Consider the following 25,183-nt stretch of genomic DNA (forward strand, 5'->3'; position numbering starts at 1 on the left):
GGTCCTTTCTTCCATGACTGCGTTCTAGACACATTTCTGGTCCCTAAGTCCTGGTCTAAGAATGTCTCCTCTGGATAGGTCTAGGCCCCATTCTCAGGGATTCTAGACCTTGCATCTTATGTGGTGTATTAGCTTTTCATTGCTGTGTCAAAATGCCTGAGAAGATCAACTTAGAGGAGAAGGATTTATTTGGCTCTTGGTTTCAATCCATAGTTGCTTGGGACTGTCACTATGGGCCCTGGTGAGGCCCACACCATGGTGGCGAGCATGGGGCAGAGTAGAGCTGCTCACCTCACTGTGGCTGGAAAGCAGACACAGGAAGGGACCAGATCACTCCCCAAGGACCCACTGCGTCCAACTAGGTGTCCCCCCTGTAGTTTCCACCAGCTGTCAACAGCCCACCCGGCTGTGAGTCCCTCCAAGTGTCCATGTGCTGATGATCTCAGAGCCCTCAGGTGCTCCTCACACGCCCCATGACTCAACAGGCTGCATGGGGACCAACCATGAACCCTTCACATCCAGTCATAGCACAGCTGGGTTTTCTGTTGGCTCTTAGACACGTCCGCAGGGTCTTCTAGTCCTGGTCTAAGCCTCTGCATCCAGGGAAGTTCCTGAAAATGGAACATGTCCTCAACATCTGATGAACTCCAGTCTTTATATTTTTTGGTACTGGGGATTCAACTCAGGGTGCCTAACCGCTGAGCCATACCCCCAGCCCTTTCTTAGATTTTATGCAGCCACAGGGTCTCACTAGTTGCTGAGGCCGGCCTTGACTTCTGATCCTCCTGCCTCAGTCTCCCAGGAAACTGGGATAACAGGCGGATACCTCCATGTCTGGCTTCCAATCTTAATGTCACACGCTGGTGGGCTGTAGGTCTGAGCCTGTGTCAGTGAGAGGGCCGTGAACTGTGTGTTCGGTGCCCACCACTCTGTGGTCTCACCCCTGCTCTCTGGTGCTCTCTGGGCCTAGCTTTAATGCCCTAACTCTGACCCAAGCCTCTTTCTCCCCCAGTGGGTGCTCTCAGCTCACCTTCCTTCTATCATGGGTTCTAGGCCACCTTCATGGTGTTCCAAGCCTTGGCGCAATATCAGACAGATGTACCTGACCACAAGGACTTGAACATGGAGGTGGCCCTCCACCTGCCCAGCCGCAGCTCCCAGATCAAGCATCGCCTCCTCTGGGAATCCGGTAGCCTCCTGCGATCAGAGGAGGTAATGCCAAGCCCTCTCAGCTCTGGGCCTCCCCCCCCCCACGGTTTCTGGGAAGCAGGAGGGAGGCACATGGCTATGGAAGTCCTCAGAGCCAGGGAAGGCTTGCTTCCTAACACCCTCTCTTCTCTCTCCCCTGCAGACCAAGCAAAACGAGGGTTTCAGTTTAACAGCTAAGGGCAAAGGCCAAGGCACACTGTCGGTGAGGACTGAGGCCCCACAGCTGCTGAGCCACCAACCCAGGCCCTCCACCTATCCAGGGCCCTCCACCACCCCATGGCCCTCCACCTGCCCAGAGCCCTCCACATGCCCTTGACCTCTGCCCCACAGTGACCCTCTCCTGCTATCCTCAGCCATCTCAAGTCCCTTGAGACTTTGTCTCCTCCCATCTCACAGGTGGTGACAGTGTACCATGCCAAAGTCAAAGGCAAGGTCAAATGCAAGAATTTTGACCTCAGGGTCACCATAAAGCCAGCCCCTGAAACAGGTACAGGGAATGAAGGCCCTTTGCATTCCCTTTGCCAGTTTCTGTTCAAAGAGAGAGGGCGGAGGGCGTGGCTGGGCAGCTCCCTCTTCTTCCTGGCTCCTGCATCAGGACCCAGGAACGTGCTCCCCATCTCACCCCCTTCTGTGTTTCTAGCCAAAAAGCCCCAGGATGCCAAGAGCAGCATGGTCCTTGCCATCTGTACCAGGTAACAAGCGGGGTCCTTGGGCTTCCTCTTGGTCGACCCTCTGTCTTTAGCAAGATTTCCTTCTACTTATTTTTTATTGCAATTTTTGGTGGGCTGGGGTGACCCCAGGGCCTCACACATGGGAGGCCACAGCTCCACCACTGGGCTACAGCCCCAGCCAACAGGATCCATGGGACCCAGGAGTTCTGAGTGTCCCGTGCATCTGGTACCATCTTACGTATCTGCCATGTGGTAGAGGCAGACGGTTAACTGCAGCAATGGGGATGTCACAATTGTTCCATGACTTTTAAATTTTCTATCAGAACCCTAAAAACTGTTGTACTCTCTGGTAAAATGAGATAGGGAGGGGGCTGGGAAAGAGCTCAGTGGGTAGAGTGCTTGCCTGGCATGCACAAGGCCCCGCCTCCTGGGTTCAATCCCCAGCACCACAAAGACAAAAAAAAAAAAAATGACAGGGAGGGTTGGGTGGAGCTTGTCAGCAGAGCCCTTGCCCCGCGCACAGGAGGCCATAGATTTCATCCCCAGCACTCCCACAAAATGGTGTAAGAAATGAAAAATATAGTAAGGCAGGGTTTTTGTTTGTTTTTATGGTTCTGTAACTTAAAACATTAGAACATTGAAAATAAAGGTGTTTTCCCTTATGATTTTTTGCTTGCTTTGGGGTACTCATGATTGGACCCGGGATGCTGTACTACTGAGCTACATCCCCAGCCCTTTTTATAAAAATGTTTATTTTGAGACAGAGTGTGGCTAAGTGGCCAAGGCTGGCCTCAGCCTTGTGGTCCTCGTGCCTCAGCCTCCGGGGAAGCTGGCTCGTGCGTTTCCCACACACCTGCTCAGCTCTCCCCTGTGAACACTGTTCTCTGGGCTGGCTTCTGCAGTAAGCTCTCCTTTCCCATCCTGCCTTGCCGGGCTCCTGTCTGAGTTCAGATCCGCTCCATTTTATCCTTAGAGCTTCCCAAGTCATGAGGTTTCTCAGGAGTCCCTTTCCCGAGGAGCGGATCCTCCAAGCCTGTCCTCCTCTGGGACATTGTCCTCCTTTTTGTCACTACCCCTCCTCACCTGGCGGCCTGGGCATCGTCCTCAGCGCCTGCCACCTTCTGCAGCTAGGTGATGCTCACTTCCAGCATCATCTCTTCATTTCTCTGCTGCAAGGTCATTTTGTTGTCCAGTTCCCTCTTTTCAGGACCCACCTGGGTAAAGCGTCATGTGGGTCCATCAGGAGGACAGAGGCGCCACAGCTTCATGCTTTGCTGTCTGTGTGTTACTTGAATAAATGCATGCTCCGTGATCTTCGTGGGCAGGCTTTCAGAGGAGTCATGTGATTGGTCATTGATTTCCGAGCTCATGTTGCTTTACAGAGCACTCTGTGGGTTGATGAGCTAGCAACAAGGTCTGTACTGTAGGCAAGGATGACTACTATCCTAAGTGCTGTGGTTTGAACCATGTCATGGGATGCTAGTTCACTGAAGTAGCTGAGTCATGCAAAGTAAGGGCTGCCCATATTCCTGTCATTTTCTAGAAGAACTGAGGCACAGAAGGGTCAAATAACTGATCAAATTCACACAGCACTGAGATCTGAACCCATGCAGAACCTGAGATCTTCATGACCTTGACCATCACAGTTCATTTTTGCTCTTGGGGAAGTGTTTCCTAAAATTGAACAAGTTCCCATGATGCTGGGTGGGAATCGGAGGCCTCGGTCCCTGGTCAGACAGACCCCTCTCATCCATGAGCAGAGCCCTGGGCTCCAACAACCTTCCCTCTGCCCTGTCCAGGTACCTGGGAAAAGAGGATGCCACGATGTCCATCCTGGATATAGCCATGATGACGGGCTTCGTTCCTGACACAAATGACCTCGAGCTGGTATGAAGGGCTTGGGGATGGCGATGGGGAAGAGGCTGCAGGGAGAGCAGGGGTCCAGGAGGGATTCTTCATAAGCCCCGCCCTTCCCCAGCTGAGCACCGGAGTGGACAGATACATCTCCAAGTACGAGCTGAGCAAAGCCTTCTCCAACAAGAACACCCTCATCATCTACCTGGACAAGGTCAGCCTGCTAGCTCCCCTGGGAGGCTTCCACAGGCACCTGGACCCTTATCTGGCTGCCCTTTTCTTGGGTCTTGACCCTTGTACTCAGGTCAGGCTGGCCCCAGGCTGGGGGAGACAGGGCCCATTGCTGTTGGAAGGCAGGAGAGAGAGCATCTGACAAGGGCCCTCAGCTGTCATACTGGGAGCACATACAAGAGAACGGTTACATGGTGGGAATAGAGCCTAGAGAGCAAGTCCAGAAAACCACACTCCCTGGACCACACCCCACTGTCGTGGTGACCAATCCAAGCCCAGGAGACCTGGCCCACTCCTGCAAGATGATCCCTTCCAAAGGTCCTGCCCTGTGACCTAATTATCTCCCTGAAAGGCCCTCGCACCTCAATGCCCTTACACCTGGGGACTGTGTCCCCACATGAGTTTGGGAGGGGGAAAGCCACTTGCCAATCATAGCAGGCATGTCAGCGACCAATCAGCAGAGCTCTGACTCCTGTCCAGACCTAACTGCAAGTGGCCAGTGAGAGAAAAGAGAATGGGCCTGCTGCTCGGCCCAGCCTCCTCCTCCTCCCCACTGCCCATACTCCTTATGATGCCTCCATTACTCCACCTCGGCTCTGCCTGCACCCCCTCCAGGGCACCCTGCATGAACCCATGCAGAATCTGAGATCTTCATGACCTTGACCATCACACAGTTCCTTTCTAGCTCTTGGGGAAGTGTTTCCTAAAATTGCATAAGTTCCCATGATGCTGGGTGGGAATCGGAGGCCCCGATCCCCGGGGGATCAGTGACCCATCACATAACTCCTTCCCCTCACACTGACCATCCTCACCTCCTTCCCCCCAGATCTCACACAGCGAGGAAGAATGTCTGTCCTTCAAAATTCACCAGTACTTCAATGTGGGGCTCATCCAGCCGGGCTCTGTCAAGGTCTACTCCTATTACAACCTGGGTGAGCAGCCAAGCTGGGCTTGGGCTCTCAGGTTCCAGGGACCTAGGGTCTGGAGACTGAGGGCTCCAGGGGGTCTTAGGGTACTGGGGCCTGTGAGTTGGGGTTCTAAGGGGCTCAAAGTCCTCCAACAGAAAGATGTAGCTCTGAGGGTCCCATAGATGCATGAGCTGTCGGGGAGAGGAGGGTCCCAACAACCCAGGAGTCAAGATTCTGAGAGTCCCAAGAATCTGAGACTTAGGGATCTGAGGGTTGGAAAAATGAGGATCCCAAGGATATTTGGGTTGGAGATTTGAAGTTCCCAGGGCCCAAGGGTCCCAAGGATCAGAAGAGTCTCAGGAATAGAGGGTTGGGGACCTGGCATGTGCAGGCCCTGGGCACTTGGGCACTGGGAATCTGAGTCTGCCAGGCTTGGTCTCTGGGGTGTAGGGCCAGGCCTCTGAGCCCCTCCCCATCACTCTGCCCACAGAGGAGACGTGCACCCAGTTCTACCACCCAGACAAGGAGGACGGAATGCTGAGCAAGCTGTGCCACAAGGACCTGTGCCGCTGTGCTGAGGGTGGGCGCCCTGAGCCACCCTGAGACACCCACCCCAAAGGGGGACCCTGGGAGCCATGCCCTGGGGTCACCAAGAAGGATAGGCCCTGGGGCCAGCCACACCCATGGGCAGTGAGCCCTGGGTGAGGAGTGGGGCTCACACAGAGTCTCCACCCCCACCCCGCAGAGAACTGCTTCATGCAGCAGGAGGAGGAGGTCACGCTGAATGACCGGCTGGACAAGGCCTGTGAGCCTGGGGTGGACTATGGTGAGTGGGGGTGGGGTGTGTGTGTGTGAGTGTACACACGTGAGGGTGCACGAGGATGGCGGTGTGCATGTCAGGCCCTGCGCCTGTAGGCTGTGTGTGAGAATGTGTGTGAATGTGTTGCGAAGACCATGGCCTTGTGGGGAACCATGGTTACCATGGTGGAGTTGGGAGGAAGCTGTGCCTGAGTGGATACTGCTGTGGGGGGGTGTCTGCGGGGCTGCCCTGCATCAGGTGGTGTGTGAGGATGTGGTTGGAGAGGGCTGTGGATGGGAGCAGCTTTAGGGGCATGTATACCTGTAGTTGCGGGTGGCTGCACTCTGTGTGGCTGCCTGCAACAGCGGCCATGGATGACTTGGAAGGGAGTCACTGGTCATTGTGTATGTGACTAGTTGTGGGTGACTTGAGGTTTGTGTTGTATGAGGCTTTGGTTGTGGACGACAGTAAACTGGAGAAGCTGGAGTTCTGTGCGTGGCTGGGGTGTTGGGCGGCTACAGCTGCGTGCATGCTTGTGTGGGGGGGTTGTGAGAGGGAGTCGCACATAGCCATGGTTGGACAGGACAGTGCTGTGGACGGCCATGCATCAGCGCAGACGAACTTCTGGGTGTGACTCTACTTGTGGGCGGCTGGAATTGCTTACATGCCTCTGAGCCTCTGAGCATGACTGTGGGATGGTGACCAAGTGACCACGTGTGGTTGTGTGTTCCTAGGAGGGTGCACTGCAGGTTGCCCGGCTGAGACCCCTCGGGCTCCGCGTGGGGTGGGGAGGGACCCACACGCCCAGGGGCCCGTGCAGGTGAGGGTGTCCCCCACCCCACGGGCAACCTGCCCATGACCCAGGCTTTCCCGCCTCCTCCACAGTGTACAAGACCCGGCTGGTCAGGTCGGAGCTGTCGGAGGACTTCGACGAGTACGTCATGGTCGTGGAGCAGACCATCAAGTCAGGTCAGACACAGCGCCCCATCTCTCTGCCTGCACCCCTCCTTCCTCCCTCCCCTTCCCAGGGCTCAGCTTGGCGCTCGCTCCCCTCCAGGCTCCGATGAGGTGCAGGCTGGGCAGGAGCGCAGGTTCATCAGCCACGTCAAGTGCAGAGAGGCGCTGAAGCTGCAGGACGGCAAGCACTACCTCGTGTGGGGTCTCTCCTCTGACCTCTGGGGAGAAAAACCCAAGTGGGTGTCCTGCGCCTGCGCGAGCCCGCCCCGCCCCGCCCCGGCCCTGTCCCCGCCCCGCCCCGGCCCTGGCCCCGCCCCGCCCCGCCCTGGCCCTGGCCCCGCCCCGCCCCTGCCCCGCCCCCGCCTGACCTGCCGCCCCTCCCCCAGCATCCGTTACATCATTGGCAAGGACACCTGGGTGGAGATTTGGCCAGAGGCAGAAGAATGCCAGGACGAGGAGAACCAGAAACAGTGCCAGGACCTGGGCGCCTTCGCCGAGAGCATGGTGGTCTTTGGCTGCCCCAACTGACCACCACCGCAACCCTCCAATAAAGCTTCGTTTGTACTCCACGTCTCCCCAAATCTGGAGTCTTTTGTGAGAGGAAAGGGGCACCTGCCGTCTCCCCTGTTCCCCACCTCCTTCCCTCCTTCACCTGCCACCCCGCAGCCTGCCCTGCACCTCATCTGAAGTAAGCCCTAACTCACCTGCCCTCCAGCTGCGTCCTCACCTGAATGCTCACCCCCTCCCCGCCAGCAGCCCCCGCCTCTGCACCCAGTTCTCACCTGCTTGCTTACCTGTGTCCTCACCGAATCTGACCAGTGCTCCCTGCTGCACCCCACCTGTGCTGTCCTCTGCACCCTCAGCCATATCTACCTGCATTTTGCTTGTCCTCACCTGGCCCGTCCTGAACATCTTCACCTGCATCACCTTTGCAGGTGTCTGTGTTCTGCATGGCCCTCTGGGTCCTCGCCCTCAGCCCTCTCTGGATCTCTTCTCTGGGCTCTTTCCAACGTCCTCACCCACATTCTCGCTCACATTTACCTTTTAGGAGCCCTTTCCTCTGAGCTTCACCTGTTCTTCCCAGCGCCACAGGCTGCTCTGCCTGTCCCCTCATCCCCACCTGCACCTTGCCCTCTGGCTCACCTGTCTCCTTTGTGTCTGCCCTTCATCTGCAGGTCTCACAGGCCTGCCATTGGCCCTGCTCCAGGCTCACCCCACCCTCTTGGTCCCCACTTATAAAGGGCCAGAACTGATTAGTGACTGCTCCAAGGGTAGATGCGCAGGCGGTTGTGCCCAGAGGGGGCGGTCAGGGGCTGCTGGCAGGTGGGTGGCCTTGGAGGTATTTCTGACTGGAGAGGGGAAGACATGAGTCAGCAAGGGGGAGGCAGCTTGGGCCTGCTGAGGTCACAGCCTCACCAGTGCTGTTGGGAGCAGCAGCCACAGTGGGGCAGGGTACGGGTGGGGGTGTTTATATGGCAAGTGCCTCTTCAAAGTGCACATCTAGTCCCTTGAAATCTGAATTCTGGGAAGGGCCTGGGCATGGGTGGGATCCTGGCATCCAGCCAGGGTTGAGGTCATCTGGGGAAGTCCCTTTGCTCTGGGAAGAAGGGTGCACAGCCCCTCCCCCTAAGAACTCCATGTCCAGGAATGTGGGGGGATACCTCCTCACAGCCCCTAGGCACTTCCTGCTGCCCCCAAATGCCAGAGGCTCTGTGAAGGGGGTCCCTGGTGCCTCATTTCCCCTGGGTCCCTGGCTCACCCTGTCACACCTCCCACCTCCTTGTCCTTCTCTGGGTCCTTCTCTTTCTCACTTCCGCGGCCCTCCTGCTTGTGCCAGGGGCTGACAGAGGTGAGTGGTGGGAACTCGAGGTTCAGGGACTAATTCCACAACGCGAGCCCACTGTGCTCAGCTCTGGATGCCTTTGTTTCCCAAGAAGCAGTTGACCTGCAGCCCTGCCTGGCTTTAGTGGACAGGATATGTCACATTCCTCAGGAAACTACCTGTTATCTGCAGGAGAAATGCAGGTCGGAAATAAGGTTGACAAGAGGAACCCAAGTTACCCCGAAGGGGAAGACGGCTGTGACTCTTTCCACAGACCAGATCCTGGCACTTCAGGATATAAGAATAGTTCTCCCCATAATATCTCTAAGAATGTTGCGTTAAGAATCCTATTAGAGGGGCTGTTTGAATGCTTGCCTAGCATGTGTGAGGCACTGGGTTCGATCCTTAGCACCACATAAAAATAAATAAATAAAATTAAGTCACACTGAACATCTACAGCTATTAATTTTTTAAAAAAAGAATCCTATTAGAAAGGGTCAGCATGGGGATTTGGAAGTCTGATGTCATCCTGCTGTCAATCAAAACTCAAAAGGCAGATGTGGGGGAAATCTCTGGATACTTCTGTGGATTCCCAATAAATCTGGAGTGCAGACGAGGCTTGTTGTCCATCTCCTCTCTGTCCCTTGAGAATGTCCCCTTTCCCTTTTCCTAAACCTTCAATAAACTCATGCCTGTTACTCTGGGTGACATGTCTGAAATCTTTCTGAGTTGATGGAAAGCATCGGGGCTTGAGTGGGGGGGTCTTGGCTGCCTCAGTTTCCCGGAAGGCCCCAGTGCTGTAACACCATCAGTTCCCGTGGCATCCCGGGAATTCCCTCTTCTCAGGTTGTGACTCCTGCTCCTTTCAACCTCCCCTTTCATTATTGTCTGTGGGTTTTATTCTTCACATTGGCTGGACAAGAAGGCCCCAGAAGGAAACCTGCGAGACGCAGTTTGCTCAAACCCATCTGCCAGCAGAAGCGGGGATCTGGCTTCACCTCAAAACCCTGGCTTCAGTTGGGGCCATTGTATTCATTTCTTTAACCCTCGGGGGTGTTGGGGGTTCCTGTGCACAGTTCTGTGACCAGCACAGGAGGGATCTTGTGAACCTGACCTTCTGAAAGGGGGGAAGGAGGACAGAAGGGACTCAGCCAGACAGAAATGGAGGAGGGCAACCAGAAGGGTTGTCCCGGCTGGTTGTCCCAGCTGGGTGGAGCATTTGGTCACAGTGACCAGGACCAAAACTGAGGCTGGGGAGGTCTTTGTGGTGGGATTCGCATCTCAGTGGACTTGCAGGTCAGGAATTGGCCCTGGATGATGTTGGGTGGCAGGGTCGGAGATGACCGGTCACCTGAGGAGCCTACACTGAGGTGTCCTGAGAAGGGCTTCTGCCTCAAGGCCATGACATAGGAGGCAGAGCTCCGCCTCCGTTCCCAGCTCCTGGATGCAAGGCCGCACCTCGGGCTCTTCCCAGAGGCCTCCACCTGCTGGCTGCTCCTGCAGATTTCAGGCCTGCCCACACCCACCATCCTGGGAGCTCTTTCCTGAAATACATGGGCCTCTCCCTGTCCAGCTCTCTCCTGTCTGTGTCTGTCTCTGTTTCTGCTCTTTCTCTTACCTCTACCTCTTTCTCTCTTTCTGTCACTCTCCCTCTCTCTTTTCCTCCCTGTCTCTCTTTCTCCCTCTCTGTGTCTCTATCTCCATCCAAGGGTCACTAGAAATGCAGGCAGTTTGGGAGCTTCGAGTTGGCCCTCAATGCAGCTTCCTTCTCTGCTCCAGTAACAACCAAGTGCCAGCAAAGTGTTTGGGCAGGGCCTGGCTGTCCTCTGCAGTGGCCGTCCAGAGGCCAGGCAGCATGGGAGCTGCTGCCTCCCAAGGGAGGTCACACCCATCAGCGCCCAGCAGTGGCTGAAGGGAGACTCCAACTTGGAGGTGGTGATGAACATGTTTTGGAGGGTGGCATGGGGTGGACAGAGGCAGAGGCCGCCACCCCAGCAGGGTCTCCAGTCTCACCATCATAGCAGCCACCTGAGCTCTGTCCAGGGCTGCTCAGAAACAGTACCAGCTGGCTTTGACCCATGGGCTGTAATTTGCCCACCCTGTCAGCTCAGTGGGAAGTCACTGGAACATTTTAGGCAGGGGAGGACCTCAAGTTTGAGGCCATCCTGGGTAACTTAGTGAGACCTTGTCTCAAAATAGAATACAAAGGGCTGAGGGTGTGGCTCAGTGGTAGGTAACTTGTCTGGCATGCACGAAGTCCTGAGTTCAATCCAAAAAATAAGTAAATGAATAAAATCTCCCAGCAACAATTCCATTCCTGGTAAATATACTGAAAACTGGCCCTCAGAGCAGCAGAGGTGCACGCTCCCACTAGCAGTATTCACAGTCCCCAAGGGGAAACATGTCCATCCTCCAGAGAATGGGCTTACACAACATGGTCCAGCCTCATGTTCTAAAAGGGAATAGGGCAGTGTAGGAGCTGCCTGGATGCAGACCTTCAAGTCCTGATGCCCTGGGTCACTGGCCTATTATTGCCAGGCCATAATAACTTGGGCATTACCCCAGCTCAGATAACAAGATGTGGCTTCAGGTGTAGGTGTCACCCATGGGGGGTGAGCTACTCACCAATTCCTTTGTAATCCCAGCCCTGGCCTCATTTGAATGGCTTCTCCCCAATAAAAGGGTTCATGTGCTCCCCACTCTCTTTCTTGCCTGCCTTGCCCCCCTTGTGGGAGCTGTAGCTGAGGAGCACTGAACCCAAAGAAAAGGTGATTTGTGTGTCTGTGTCTTTATTTACTCCCCAAATTTACTTGGAGTGACCCTGACTGGTCCAGTTGTGAGACGCGACAGAGCCGTGAGGCGTGATCCATGCTGCGCTGCCGAGGAGCCTTAGCCACAGCAGCCTGTGAATTAACCCTGACACGAAGACGCCGGCTGTTTCCATCTCTGTGAAATGTCCGTACAGACAGACCTAGTGCCTGCCCGGGCTTGGGGAAGGAGAGGCAGGTAGGGCCGGCCGCTTAAGGACTCTGGGGCATCCTTTGGGGACAGAGGAAACCGCTCTGCAGCAGAACGTCATGGACAAGATGTGACCGAGTTGTTCATTTTTAATGGCTTTATGTCATGTAACTTTTGCCCAATAAGACAATCAATACACAAGCAAGCTCACCCTCCCTGGAGGGTGGAGGGTGAATTTTGAGGGGCAAAGACGTGTTACAGGACATCCAGCTGGGAACTCCTGCAACAGTCCCAGGAAGAGGCCAGGCGCCCTGGGCTTCCGTCAGCTGGGGCCTCAAGACGCCGAGGCCCAAACGAGCGCTGCTCTCTCGGCTCAGACTGGAAGGCCTCGATGACAGGGGCAGCCGGCATGGCTTCTGGTGAGCAGGTGGCACCCTCACATGGAGGAGGGCAGATCACCCGTCTCTTCTTCCAGGGGCACCAATCCCATCCTTCATGACCTACTCACCTCCCAAAGTGATTATCACACGCACCTGAATACACACTGCCTAAGACCGCCACTGTGACTTGGAGGGACACAGATGGTCTGTAGCACTTAGCTAGGGGGTGGCAGCAGGAATGGAAACAGGTGGCAGGACTTGCGATCAGGTTTGCAGGTTGAAGTGACAGGGGTGCTGAAGGGTGGGGGACAAGACAGGAGGAGAAGACCACCAGGGCTCCCAGGCCTTGGATTTGGTGAACTGGGTGGACACCCCGACTGTGGACTCCAACTTCAAAATCCACCCTCACACACACACACACACACACACACGCATGTACCTGTAGGCAAAAACGTAGACCTATGAATGCATGAGTGCACACACGTATACACAAGCACACACCACATCATGACACCCATGCACACACAGAGGTGCACCTGCACACACATATACGTGACCTGAAAGCACATGTACAGAACACGTGTGTGTGCACAACGCTCCACGTGTGCACTTGCTCATATGCCCACACATGTATACACACATGCACGCACACACTCACACATGCACGTACACCTGGATCCACACGAGTGCACACACAGGCACACAGCCCAACGCTCTTTACGCCTCTGCACTCCACAGTGTTTGATTTGTCAGGCTGTCTCTCTCACCCGGGGCAGTAGGAGGTCCACAGGAGCAAGGACCTTGTCCCTCTCATTCACTGCTGTCTCCTGAACCCAGGGCAGTGCGTGGCCCACACAGGGGCTCCGCAGGAAACCTTTGGCCACCAAGGAAACAAAGCCACTGAGAAGGCAGAGCTGGGGCCTCCCCACCCGACCTGCACCTGAGTCACTTTTTCAGATGTCTTTGGAAAGTGTGAGAGACCGTCTCAGTGAGAGTGACAGGGGGCAGGGCCTGGGGGACAGGAAGAAGAGGAGGGTGCGTGGGGAAGGGGAGGGGCTGACCCTGGCATTAAAGGCAGCCCCGGAGCCCAGGGGCGCCTTCTGCAGCCTGCAGAGCCCAGGAGTGTTGGGCAATTGTGGTTTCCTCTGAGCCGAAGCCGCTCAGCGCGGGCCCTACCCGGGCGTCCTGGGCCTCCTCTGATTGGACATGGAGGAGACAGTCGTGCGGCCCTCTGTATTTGTGGTGGATGGACAAACAGACATCCCATTCAGGAGGCTGGGGCCGAGCCACAGGAGACAGTGCTGCAGCCCTGCGCGGCTCAGCCTGGCTCTCCTGCTGCTGCTGCTGGGCGCGGCGCTGGCCGTCCAGGGCTGGTTCCTGCTGCAGCTTCACTGGCGCCTGGGGGAAGTGGTCACCCGCCTGCCGGTGAGTGGGGCCGGGGGCTGGCAGAGCGGTCTCCTGTGCCATGGTGTGTCTGTGTGTCTGTGCATGTGTGAGGGACAGAAAGTGTGTGACCCTGAGTTGCTGCCAGCTCAGGGGAGTCAATGCACTCCTCTGAGCCTCAGATTCCCCTTCTGTAATGGGGGTAAGAGTGGCCGATTCCTAGGGGATGAGGCATGATTTGGGGTACGTGGGGTGCGTGGCAGTGGCTGGCCCAAGCAAGTGCATAGCCGATCAGAAGGGACTCTTGGGCATTGCTTTATCATTAGCCGGACACTCGGCCCTGCATTGAGATTCCCACCCGTCCTCTTAGACAGTCTGGGGCTGGGGGCCTGGATCTCAGTTGGATTCCAGTCGGCCATCCTCATGTTGTGTGCCACATAGGCACATGCTCGTGCCACAGTGTCCCAGGTGGTCTTGTCCCTCTGTGTCCATGTCTTGTCTCCTGGTCCTCAGCTCTGGTGGCTGCATGTCCATGGGCACACGTCATGGGGACAGTGCTGCCGTCCTGGGCACAGCTACCCACACGTGCACACACTCACCTGCTACACCCCGTGTGTGGATGTGCATTTTGCCACTGTCTCTGCGCCTGTGACTCATTTGGGCCCATCACCCATGCGCCCAAGTGTCTCAGTCCACATGTGTCCTCTCCCTGTCCTTAAAAGTTGAGATCTGTGCCCCGTCAGGCATCCTGGCTGGTGTCCTTGTGTCCAGCCATCTGGATGTCCATGTATTTTTAATCCAAAAATCTGACATCCTGAATGCTCCAAAATCCAGAAAGCTTTGAGTATAATGTGATGCTTAACAGTTTCAGGTTTTGGACCATTTGGGATTTCTGGATGAGGGATGCTCAACTGATAAAAATCTATGCAAATATTCCCAACCCCCACAACAAAGCTGGAACATTTCTGGCCCCAAGCATTTCAGATAAGAATGTATTGACATACTTACTCACCTGCATTGCTCACCTAGTAGACCCCTCCACAGGGGGTACTGTGTGCCAGACGCTGTAATGTGCTTTACACAACTTAGTTTATTAAATCCGAAGGGGGCACTCCTCATAACTCCTTTTAGAGAGAGAGAGCAAGTGGTTCAGAGGCTGCTGGGAGGGGTGTGTGTGTGCATGTGTGTGTGTGTGTGTGCATGCCCCCGTGCACCCACGTGCCCCTAAGTACGCGTCCAAGGGTGGGGTCCATAGTCAGAGTCTGGCTGTGTCATTGCCATATGTCTGAGGGATACTGGGGTGTGGCAGGTACTCACTGTGGGTTCCTTCTGCATTTTAGGACCCAGACGCAGGCTCCAGGGAGAAGCTGAGGCAAGGTGAGTCAGGTCCTGGTTCCCAGGAAGGAGGGGGAATGGTTCCATGCTGCCCCCGTCCCCAGCCCATTGCCCAATGTGATTTGCACAACTGGTCCAAGCCACACAGGTGCCCCTCCCCCTGGCCTGAGAAGCAGAAGTTTGGGTCACTCCGGAAGGGCTGGGGTTGACACGGGGAGATGGTTGTGATGACCCCTAGGAGGCTGACCCTTACCTCTCATTGTCTTTGCCTCTAACCTCTGTCCCTCTCTCTCCAGAGCAGAGATCCCCCCAGGCCAACCCAGCAGCACACCTCACAGGTAAGGGGGACCTAGGTGCTGGTATGCAGCGGGGGTCCAGGGGTTCTGGGAGACCAATGCCCTGCATGTCCAAGCACTCGTTTATTCATTCATTCATTATTTATTCTGGAGTTGCCGTCCTCCCCTGCCCCCTGGGCTCCATGGATATGTAATGTCCTGGATTGTCCATGGGTCTGTGTCCCAAGACCCCACGGGACACCTGAAACCAAGAGAGCATCACACCCCACACATACCAATTTTTTAATTTTTTTTTCAAATATTTATTTTTTAGTTGTAGTTGGACATGATACCTTTATTTGATTGTATGTGGTGCCGAGGATCAAACCTAGGGCCCCGCGCTTGCCAGGTGAGCGTGCTACCACTGAGCCACAACGCCAGACCACATACCACATTTTTTCCTGTGGATGCACACCTATGACAGAATGGGATTTACAAATTAGGCACAGTGAGAGGTTAACCATAACGAATAACAAAATAGAGCAGGTACAACAATATGCTATAATGAAAATCACTTAAAACCTAAGTTGTTTCTGGAATTTTCCATTTACTATTTGGGGGCTGCAGTTGACTGAGAGTAACTGAAACCATGGAAATTGAGACCACGGATACCGGGGATGAGTGCATTTCTAATTTTGCTGATTTCATAAACCCTCTAGAGCTCTACCTCTGGGTCACGTCCTGCCATATGCTTGGCAATTCTGTAAAGTGCTAAGCAAATGCCATTAATAGCTCCATTTTACAGAGGGGGAAACTGAGGCTCAGGAAGTTGAGGCTGCTGGGCCCAGGCATGTCCTGCCTTGGTCTCTGGCTCTGCCACCACAGGTGCTGGCATTGCACCAGGTCATCTTGGCTCTGTGTGGTAGTTTCCTCTTGGTGTTCCCGTTACTTTGCCCCTGGCCTCCGTTTCTCCACGTGCAAAAGCAAATGAGCTGAAGGGCATAATGAGCAATTTCCTCTGCTTCCCTGAGCCTCCATTTCCCTCATCTGCAAAGAGGGAATAAAGTGAATCAATCCATACAAAGAGCCTAGCAGCGAGGCAAAGTCTCAGAGAGGGGTGGCCACCAGCCTAGGGTCACCCACAGGAGTGGGGCAGGTGCTGACCAGCTCTCCCCTTCTCCTCTCCACAGGGGCCAACGCCAGCTTGACGGGCAGTGGGGGCCCACTGCTATGGGAGACGCAGCTGGGCCTGGCCTTCCTGAGGGGCCTCAACTACAGCAATGGGGCCCTGGTGACCACCGAGGCTGGCTACTACTATGTCTACTCCAAAGTGCAGCTGGGCGGCATTGGCTGTCCCCAGGGGCCCACTGGCGGCCTTCCCATCACCCACGGACTCTACAAACGCACCCCTCGCTACCCCAAGGAGCTGGAGCTGCTGGTCAGCAGGCGGTCACCCTGTGGGCGGGCAAACAGCTTCCGCCTCTGGTGGGACAGCAGCTTCCTGGGTGGCGTGGTGCACCTGGACGCCGGGGAGGAGGTGGTGGTCCGAGTGCCCGATGAGCGCCTGATCCGGCTCCGTGATGGCACCCGCTCCTATTTCGGAGCCTTCATGGTGTGAAAGAGTGGACGGACTGGGGACCTAACCCGCAAAGACGTCGACGCGGGCCACAGGGGACCAGAAACCCAGCAGGCAGAGACCCCGGAGGACCCCCAGAGGTGGGGGGTCAGCGGACGCCACTGGGAGGCGGAAGACCCACGCAGACTGCGGAGCTGCCTGGGACAGCAGGACAGGGACTGTGGACGCGGGGTCCCCAGGCCCCTTGCGGGCTGCGCTGATTTGCCTGATATTCAGGAAGAGGGGATGCGGGTATTTATACTTTGGATCAGGGAGAAGGTGGCGCTCGGGGCTCCCGGGATTGGCTGGGGACGCGTACTTTGGGACCTCCCTGCCGTCCGAGCGTGGGCAGAGGATTGATCATAGGACTCTCCACGTGGAGAACTCAGCCCTGCTCCGCCCGTAGTCACAGTCACAGTCACAGTCAGGTCACAGTCAGGTCACACACTCTGGGCTCACCCACGGATTTCCAGCGTTGCCAGTTACCATGGTTTCCGGCCCCACCACAGGGTGTTTCCAGCTGCCAGGTAGCACCAGCGGCTGGCTGGTCCCCCGCCAAGGACACTGCCACGGGGAACCAAGCACGCAGTCAGCACTCAGGGACGCTTGCTGATTAAAAAAAAGGATGACGGGGCAGTCACTGCCCTGGCCTCATGCGGAGTCCTGCTCAAGGCTCTGCCACCTCCTGATGCCACTCGCCCGATCCACGCACAACTGCACCATCCCACCAAGCCCAGTCGCCACCGTCGTGATGCTGCGTGACACACACACATGTGATGCAAGCATGCGCCACCCACAGCCGCCCACACCGGTGTCATGGTCACATGTGAGTGTTCATTGCATGCGACATCCACCCGCCACATTGGGGTGAGACCTGGCTCCTCACAGTGACAGACCACACATCACACACACACAGCCTGAGGTTCCTGCCCAGCCAAGGTTCACATCCTGGGCTTCGCAGGAGACCTCGGAGGGAGTCCTTGGCCCCTTGACCATGGTCCTGGAAATAAATGGCAGACACTGCACCTGGTTCCGTCTAGTTCTTAGGGGAAGACTGGGGATGGAAGGGGGGCAGGTGACAGGCCCAGAGAGCCCCATGGGGCAGGGGAGGTCCCGGGCACAGAGCAGCAGTGGCAGCAGGCGGTGATGCCCAGAGGCAGAAGGATGGACACCATGACCCAGGGAGGTAACAGTGTATGTGAGGGACCTGAACGAAGGGTGACCCAGCTCCTGAGGAAGTGGAGGTGACACTGTCCAGGCAGAGGGACCCCGGCAAAGCCAGCTGGAGGCTGGGAGTGAGAGGGGCACAGGAGATGGCTGGGGCCAGTGAGGGCCTGGGTTCAGATCCACACCTTCCACCAAGGAGCACCTCCTGAGGCAGGAGGGACGTCTTGGCTCCTGGATCTGAGGAGGCAGGCTCCACTCCCGAAGGTGGATCAATGCTTATTATTGTTATTGTCGATATGGTTCAGGTCATTGACACATGGTACGGGCCAGAAGGCACTGGGCATGGCCATCTGATGACTCCAAGTCCACTGTGCCACTGCCTGGGCCTGTGTGACCTTCAGTGCGGCCCACAACTTTCCAGTGCCTCAGTTTCCTCATCTGTAATATGGGGGAAGGAAGCGAAAATACTCACTTCCTAGGCTCACTGCAAAGATGGAATCAAATTATTAATTTCATATTATGACACCAGTGGTGTGCCATCAGCAATAAGTGTGCAAGTGCCGCTGGAGAGTCAGACGTGCTATGGAAGGATAGCGTCGGGGGGCACTCTCCACGGGGCCGCGTGCCTCGTGTGCACTGTGACTTTATGGAAATACCCAAGCCCTGGGCAGAAGCTCTCATATCCCATCTTTTAGATGCAGAGTCTGTGACCCAAGAGAGGCAGGGCCATCTCCCTCTCCCACAGCACGAGGTGGGCCAGGGAAGCTCTCCACCTCCTTGCCCTGGTGGGCTGGCAGAGGGTGGGGGGCCCCAAGGGCCCAGCCCTAGCCCCCGCCAGAGTTTCCTTTCCTCTCATCATGGTCTTTCTGTTTCCGCGGCTTTGATGAGACCAAGGTGTGGGGGACAGTGAATTTATAAAAGCCACCAGCAGTCACCAACTTCCTCCTGGGGATGGAACCTCTTGCTAAGTTTGGTCTCCACAAGTCATTCTGGGAGGGCTTTGCAGCCTTGAGGAGGAGGAAGGAGAGGAAAAGAGGTGGGTGAGGAGGAGAGGTAGGGGGGCGGAGGAGAGAGAGGGACAAGGAGGAAGGGGGCTCGGGGAGGCCGAGGGGCAGGGGCAGAGCCTGGAGGCTGGACCCCCACTTGGTTTCTGATGAGGAGCAGGGGCAGGAAGCCCCTGGCCCAGGCAGCCCCACTGACCTACTTTTCAGTTCCGAGAACTTTATCAGTTGCATTTCCTCTCCCACTGCTTGGCTCCACCATGCCATCTTCAAGCCGGGGACCTCGGTCCACCCTCCTCACCCTTCCCCCACCCCGGGCAGGAAATCCTCCCCCTTCTCTTCTCTTGCTCAGACCCAGAGACGGGAGACATAGAAATAATGACAATAAAGCAAATTATTAATTTCATATTATGACACCAGGCTCCTGCTGAATGCCACTGAGTTCAGACGCTTGAGAAGTACCACCGCGGAGCAGCAGCACGGTTCTGACGCTGGGGCAGGCGGCCTGAGTGCCATCCCCGCTGGGCCACCTTGGGACCCATCCTTGGCTTCTCTGAGTGCCACTGTCCTCACCTGTATAGCAGGTTGAACCGCGGCCTCTACCTTTTCCTGGTTTTTGTGACTTGAGCATTTTGCAGAACCTGGCCAGCCATGAGCTCTTCAGTCCTTGGCAGCTGTTCTTTTTGTAAACATGATCGCTGCTATGTTTTGGACACAAGTCCCCAAAGTTCTGTGTGTACAGTCTTGGTCCCCAGGCTGTGGCACTATTGGGAGATGGTGGAACCTTTTTGAGGGAGGTTCTTAGGTGATTGGGGCACGTCCTCAGGGGAGACAGTGGACCAGACCCCTTCCTTTCCCAGCCACAGGGCGAATGGCTTTGCTCCGTCGCATACTCCTGCTATGATGTGCCGGGACCGGCCCAGATCAACAGGGCCAGTCGGTGATGGAGGAAATCTCAAACTGTGAGCCAAAATACGTCTTTGCTCATTATAAGTTGATTATCTCAGGTATTTGTTATAGCAACAGAAGACTGACTCACAAGGTTGTGATTGTGTGCACGTTCACCTTTCTGATTCTTCTCAGTCATGACATCAGAGTCCTCACATCCAGAGCCCACGATCACCAAGTGCAATTTTTTCAGGGGGAATTTGTGGCCAATGTTTAAGCATGAGGACATTTTACACATGGGCGAATGCAGACCTCTGGGTTTTCTCAGGAAGGTGGAGACTGTGACCACAGCCCGGGTTGGGTTGTGGCTGTTCCCTTTGGGTAGGGATGGGCTCACCAGCTCAGCGCAGACCACGCCCCTGCAGCTGTCTCCCACACGGGGACGGACCGTGCTCCTGCTGCTCATCTAGAGGAACGGTGATCACGCGTTAGAGCTCGTTTCTGGAGTGCTCACTCCCAGCCAGGTTCTGTGCACGTTCACATGAACCCACTGGACCCCCTGCCCTGTAGGGACGGGGAGGCTGTTGTGATCCTTATTCCATGCCTGGGGAAATCCAGGCACAGAGAGGTCAAGCACAAGGGGCTCTTTTTGTTTTTTTTTTCCTTTTTGATGCATGCACTCAATAAATTGCATGAGTTATTCAGAAGTTTACTAGAAAATCAGCTTTCTGAGAGATGATTTTGCCACTTGTGGGCCAGTGTGACCATCCTGAGTGTGTCTGGGGCAGGTGGGGCTGAGGCAGGCAGCTCCCTGGTATCTTTGGTGTGAGGTCGACTGATTTGCTTATTTTCGACCGACGCTGGGTCTATCGGGACCCCACCTTGTTGTAAAAGCATCTTGTTTTTCTACCTTTGATGGAGAAGCGTCTTGACACTGGACCCACAGGTCCTGGGACGGGGACCCACACTTCCTAAGGTGGGAGAGGGCCTCACATCACTCTGCTTCCACCACTGTCCTCTGGGACAAGGGAAGATGTTTCTGTTCATTGAATACTCGGGCTGCCTGTGTCCATGTTAGAAACAGGAAGCGGACCCGCTGCTTCCCACGGTTATCTGTGTTGACCCCCGTGGGCATCGAGTTCACAACCCTTGAGTGATAAGATGACAAAGATTGTGACAGGGTGTGGGGCTGTGCGGTTGGTCTTGGAGGTGGTGAGATGGCTAGGGGAAGCGAGGGGGTTCCCTGCAGAAGGGGCAGCCTGTGCAAAGGCCCTGAGGAGCATCCAGATGGACACGCTGACGGGCTTAGCTGGGGGCCCAGTGTCATTACAGGGTCTTTACAGGAGGGAGGCAGGAGGATCAGGGGGAGAAGGTCATGTGAGAACAGAAGTAGAGCAGGCAGGAGGGAGGGGAGAGGGGGAAGGGAGAGGGGGAGGGGGAGCAGAGAAGTGGGGGAGGAGGGGACTTGAAAGGAGCCTAGAGACATCCAAGGACAAGGAAGCTGGAGGGTCTGAGCTAGATATGGTGAAGGCAGGGTGGAGAGGAGGGAGCCAGGGTCAGAGGGGCTGGGGTGGGGGTCAGGGAGGACCTTGTCTAGGCCACTAGGGTTTAGGGTTTTATTCCAAGTTAAGTAGGAAAACATGGGAAGAATTTTACATTGTTGATGCCTAAAGACTTTTTAAAAAATCTTATTATAGAAACTTACGAACATCCACAAACAAAGAGGGGGAAAGGGTCTAAAGCCACCTGTGGGCCAGTGTGAGCGTCCTGAGCGTGTCTGGGGCAGGCGGGGCTGAGGCAGGCAGCTCCCTGGGTATCTTTGGTGTGAGACCAGGTTCAGCAGCTCTCAATCCGCCCCCCCCCCCGCCCCGTGAAGACTTTGTCCACCACCCCTTTTTATATGTTGACCTTGTGTCAGACACCCCCCCCCATTTCACATCCCACCCAACATTTGAAAGCATCTCTAAAAGATAGGATCCCTCTCTCCCTCTCTTCATGTAGATGGATAGGTAAATCATGGATGGAGAGATCAGAGATAGATAGACAGACAGACAGATAGATAGATCATAGATAGATGGACAGATAGGATCTCAAACTAGGCCCGTGTATGGGAGGCCTGACCCTCAGCCCAGGGTGCTTTTGAAAGGTGGTGGAAACTCCAAGAGGTGAGGTTTTAGGTTATTGGGGGGTGCCCTCAAAGGGGACCACAGGGCCGTGGTTCCTTCCACTCTCTCTATTTCCTGGATGCCAAGAGGTCAGCAGCTTCTCCACCTCACACTTCCTGCCATGACCTTCTGCCTCACCACAGGCCAAGTGACCATGGACCGAAGCCCCTGAAGCCATGAGCCAAAACAAACCTTTTCTCTTTTTAAGTTGATTCTCCCAGGTATTTTGCTACATGATGGAAGCTGACAGATACACATATATAAAACCATGTAGTCACGATCACACTCAACAAAAGAGCCAAAGTTCCCTAATAATACCAGTTACCCACAGCCCAGCTTCTAGGAGCATTGGTTTCTCTCTCTCCTCCCAGTGCAGCCTAACCCAGATCAAATCTCATGATGCAACTACTAGCTTATAGCAGGGGTCCATAAACCACCGTCAGTGGGGAAAATCCTATCCAGTCTCTGCTCTTGTCAGCTCACCAGCCGAGAGTGGATTTTACATTTCTACATAGTTGAAGAAAATTTTAAAAAATACTAGTCAGGGTCCTCCAGAGAAATAGAACCACGGGTGGGAGGGTATAGAGGCCTCTTCCACTAGAAAAGAAGACTCATCAGAATTTAGGGGCTCAATTGCTCCCAGTTTCCTCAGGGTCTCTCCCTGCCCCAAATCCAACTTGCATGATCCCGTTCTTTCCCAGCCAGTTCCCTCCGTTTGGCAGTAGACACCTGCGTCACCAGGAGTCCTACTTGCATTGTAACATAGGTGACCACAGGATGAGACTCTGCGTTGGACTTTCACCAGCCTCAGCCCTGAGGCTGCAGGAGTCCAGGGTCACCTTCAGGGCACACAAAAGATGTCTGGACATTTACGTGGTGTTTGAACTGGAATTCAAATCCACTGTGAGTTTTCCCTTTTCTTTCACTGCCTTGTCTAATAAAGCCAGCAGCAACACGCCCATCTCAATGTATGCATTAGACTTCCAGAATGTTTGAAAGTGTCACACACATATACCTAGATTCTTGCTCCCCTGAAGTGGCTGATTAGGTGGATCCAGTGGCAACGTCTTACTGTCACTCCCTGCCAACAGGCGGCTGTGGAGCCCCTCCCCCGGCCCCCACTCCTCCTTGCTCCTCTCCCTCCTTGAGCAACTGGAACATCTTTCCAAACCACAAATCCAGGCTCCAACCCTCTGCTGAGAAACCTCCAGGGTTGGGTTTCCACCGCTGTCCCAAACCTACCTCTTTATGACTGGCCTGATGATCAATGGCCGTCAACCTGACCGGAACACGAGGCGCCCAGGTACCTGCTCAGACATTATTTCTGGGTCCTGGAAGGTGTCTCCGGATGACCTGAACGTTTGAATAGATGGACTGAATAAAGTAGCTGACCCTCCCCAGGGTAGGTGGGCTTCATCCAATCCACAGAAGGTCTGCATGGAATAAAATACTCTCTTTGAGTAACTCTCTCTGAGCTGGGATATCAGTCTTCTTTGGACTCCGACTACAGCTATGCCCTGGACTGTCTTGGGGCTGGACTTCTTAATATCTCTGTCTCTCTCTCTCTTTCTCTTTCTCTCTCTCTCTCTCTCTCTCTCTACACACACACACACACACACACACACACACACACACACACACATTCTCTAATGGTCTGCTTCGATACAAATTTTGGTTCCAAGAGTGGTTCTGGAGGACCAGAACCTGAAGTGTGAGCTTTCTAAAGTGGCTCTAGGGTTTCTAGAGTTGACTTTCTAATCTGATTAGATTCAGAGATGCTCAGGGTTCTATTTCTAACCAGAACAAGAGCACTGGTGGTTCATGGCATGATCTGGCAATAGACACACGCAAGATATCATCATTAGGTCAGAGGAGGGGCAGCAGGCTCCTGCATCGAGGCTGGGAGGAGGTGTTGGAGAAGGCAGCTAAGTTCAGACTTCCTCCAAGGGAGTTTTCTTGAATCCTACCCCATGTCCTACCTCCCCCATTCCTGGGCCCCAGCCCTGACCACACAGAGCTAAAAGGTGTTGTCCTTCTGTCACTCCGCCACCAAGTTCAGGGGACCCTTGGGGGAAGGATGGACCCTTTCCCTCAAACCCAGAGAGGGGCCCAGAAAAAATATCCTGTAGGATCTCTGTAAAGAGAGAGAGAGAGAGAGAGAGAGAGAGAGAGAGAGAGAGCTCAGTGGTCTGAGGCTACGGAAGGCTGGACAAGGAGCAGCGAGATTCTAATGCACAGGTGGAATGCCAGGGGCTTCCTACTGCAGTGGACAGTAACAAGGTAGGGATCACAAAAGGAAATGAGACGGTGCAAGAGGAGATTTCAAATGCCAGGGTGATGGATTATGGTGTCAGTTATGGGCAATAAGGAGGCTTCTCCGTTAAAGCCACAGTAGCAGCTCTTAACCAATGATGGATGGGATTTGGAGGGTAAATAGCTTCAACTCCAACACAGGGTCTACAGGGTCTCCCAGAAGTTCCCAGAGGGATTGAGCCCCAGCTTCCCTGAGCATCACCTGTACTGGCTCCTTCCTGACACACCTTCTGCATGTTCTGGGGTCACCACTGGTGGAAAGACCCAATCATTCCCCACTCATGGCATCCAAAGCTTTGCACAACGTCATCCCCTCGAGTGCAGACAGAACTTGACTTTCTCATAACCAAGAAGCTGGTGAAGGTGATGAGGAGTTACTCCCCTGATGAGGTCCCATTATGTAAGCGTCTGTTTCAGGAGCCTGGATTGAGAGACTCTCCTGGTGACCTTGAAGAAGCACACTGCCACATGGTTAACTGCCTCTGGATGGGTCCATTCAACAGGGAAAAGCAAGCAGCTCAGTCCTGCAGGTGCAATGAGCTGGATTCTGCCCATGGCCAGGGGTTTGGAAGAGGATCCCCAGCTACACAAGGGAACAGAGCCCATCTCACCCTGGACTGTAGTCCTGGGAGGTCTTGGGCAGAGGATGCAGATGAACTACTTGGACTCCTGACCTGGGGAAACTCCACTAATAATAGATGTTTTAAGCTGCCAGATTTACAATTACTTATTACCATTCTCACTTCCCATCTGGTCCCAGAACCTCTCAGGGTCTGCTTCTGGGGGAACTCAAAGATACAAGTGTATCTGAGAACCTCAGTCTGAGAGGAGTGCAGAAACTTTTAACTTTCTTTTTACATTGATAAAGCCACTTTATTTATATTGTAAGATCCCTTTGCCCAGGGTACTGGGAGCTTGCTGTGGGGCCCTCAGGAATCGGCTGCTCTGCCTACTCTTTGCCTAAGGCTGTCAATGTCCCAGGGAGCTTAGGAAGTTCTGAGGCATGAAGGGCGAGGGAGGAAGCCACCTCTTCTCAAGCTGCAGGTCCACCCATGCCCGCCCTCCATCGGCTCCTGCTCTCTGTGGCCCACCCCCACACCCTGCGGCTGGCTGTGACACTCCTCAACAGTCCTGCATTCTCTGCTACCCGTGAGCCTTGCTCGCGAGGCTGATTTTGGGCTCAGGAAGCTCTTTGAGGTCTGTGGCTTCAGCTGCCCAGAGATACCATTGAGTCATTTCCTTTTTGAGGACC

The 25,183-nt window shown here is 54.9% G+C and overlaps 2 protein-coding genes across 2 annotated transcripts in view; both read left to right on the forward strand.

The window, feature by feature from the left end:
* The window catches only part of LOC124092398 (complement C3), a 28,921-nt gene extending 21,723 nt beyond the window's left edge, over positions 1-7,198 (forward strand). Inside the window, exons 30-41 of the mRNA XM_046443919.2 lie at positions 1,054-1,212; positions 1,352-1,411; positions 1,606-1,696; positions 1,850-1,901; positions 3,680-3,767; positions 3,859-3,948; positions 4,792-4,897; positions 5,364-5,453; positions 5,619-5,699; positions 6,558-6,641; positions 6,730-6,865; positions 7,016-7,198. Coding sequence (XP_046299875.1) covers positions 1,054-1,212; positions 1,352-1,411; positions 1,606-1,696; positions 1,850-1,901; positions 3,680-3,767; positions 3,859-3,948; positions 4,792-4,897; positions 5,364-5,453; positions 5,619-5,699; positions 6,558-6,641; positions 6,730-6,865; positions 7,016-7,157 — 1,179 coding nt within the window. The 3' untranslated portion in view covers positions 7,158-7,198. The remainder of the gene's footprint in view (positions 1-1,053; positions 1,213-1,351; positions 1,412-1,605; positions 1,697-1,849; positions 1,902-3,679; positions 3,768-3,858; positions 3,949-4,791; positions 4,898-5,363; positions 5,454-5,618; positions 5,700-6,557; positions 6,642-6,729; positions 6,866-7,015) is intronic.
* Positions 7,199-12,887: 5,689 nt separating this feature from the next.
* On the forward strand, positions 12,888-17,422 carry Tnfsf14 (TNF superfamily member 14). Its single transcript, XM_046443921.2, has 4 exons — positions 12,888-13,214; positions 14,513-14,549; positions 14,804-14,845; positions 15,973-17,422. Exons 1-4 carry the CDS (start codon positions 12,996-12,998, stop codon positions 16,398-16,400), a joined length of 726 nt encoding a protein of 241 aa, XP_046299877.1. The 5' UTR covers positions 12,888-12,995; the 3' UTR covers positions 16,401-17,422.
* The last annotated feature ends 7,761 nt before the right edge of the window (positions 17,423-25,183 follow it).

The sequence above is a fragment of the Marmota monax genome, unplaced genomic scaffold (genome assembly GCF_021218885.2).
Source record: "Marmota monax isolate L192 unplaced genomic scaffold, Marmota_monax_Labrador192_F-V1.1 WCK01_AAM20220418_F8-fsc00102, whole genome shotgun sequence".
NCBI lineage: Eukaryota > Metazoa > Chordata > Mammalia > Rodentia > Sciuridae > Marmota > Marmota monax.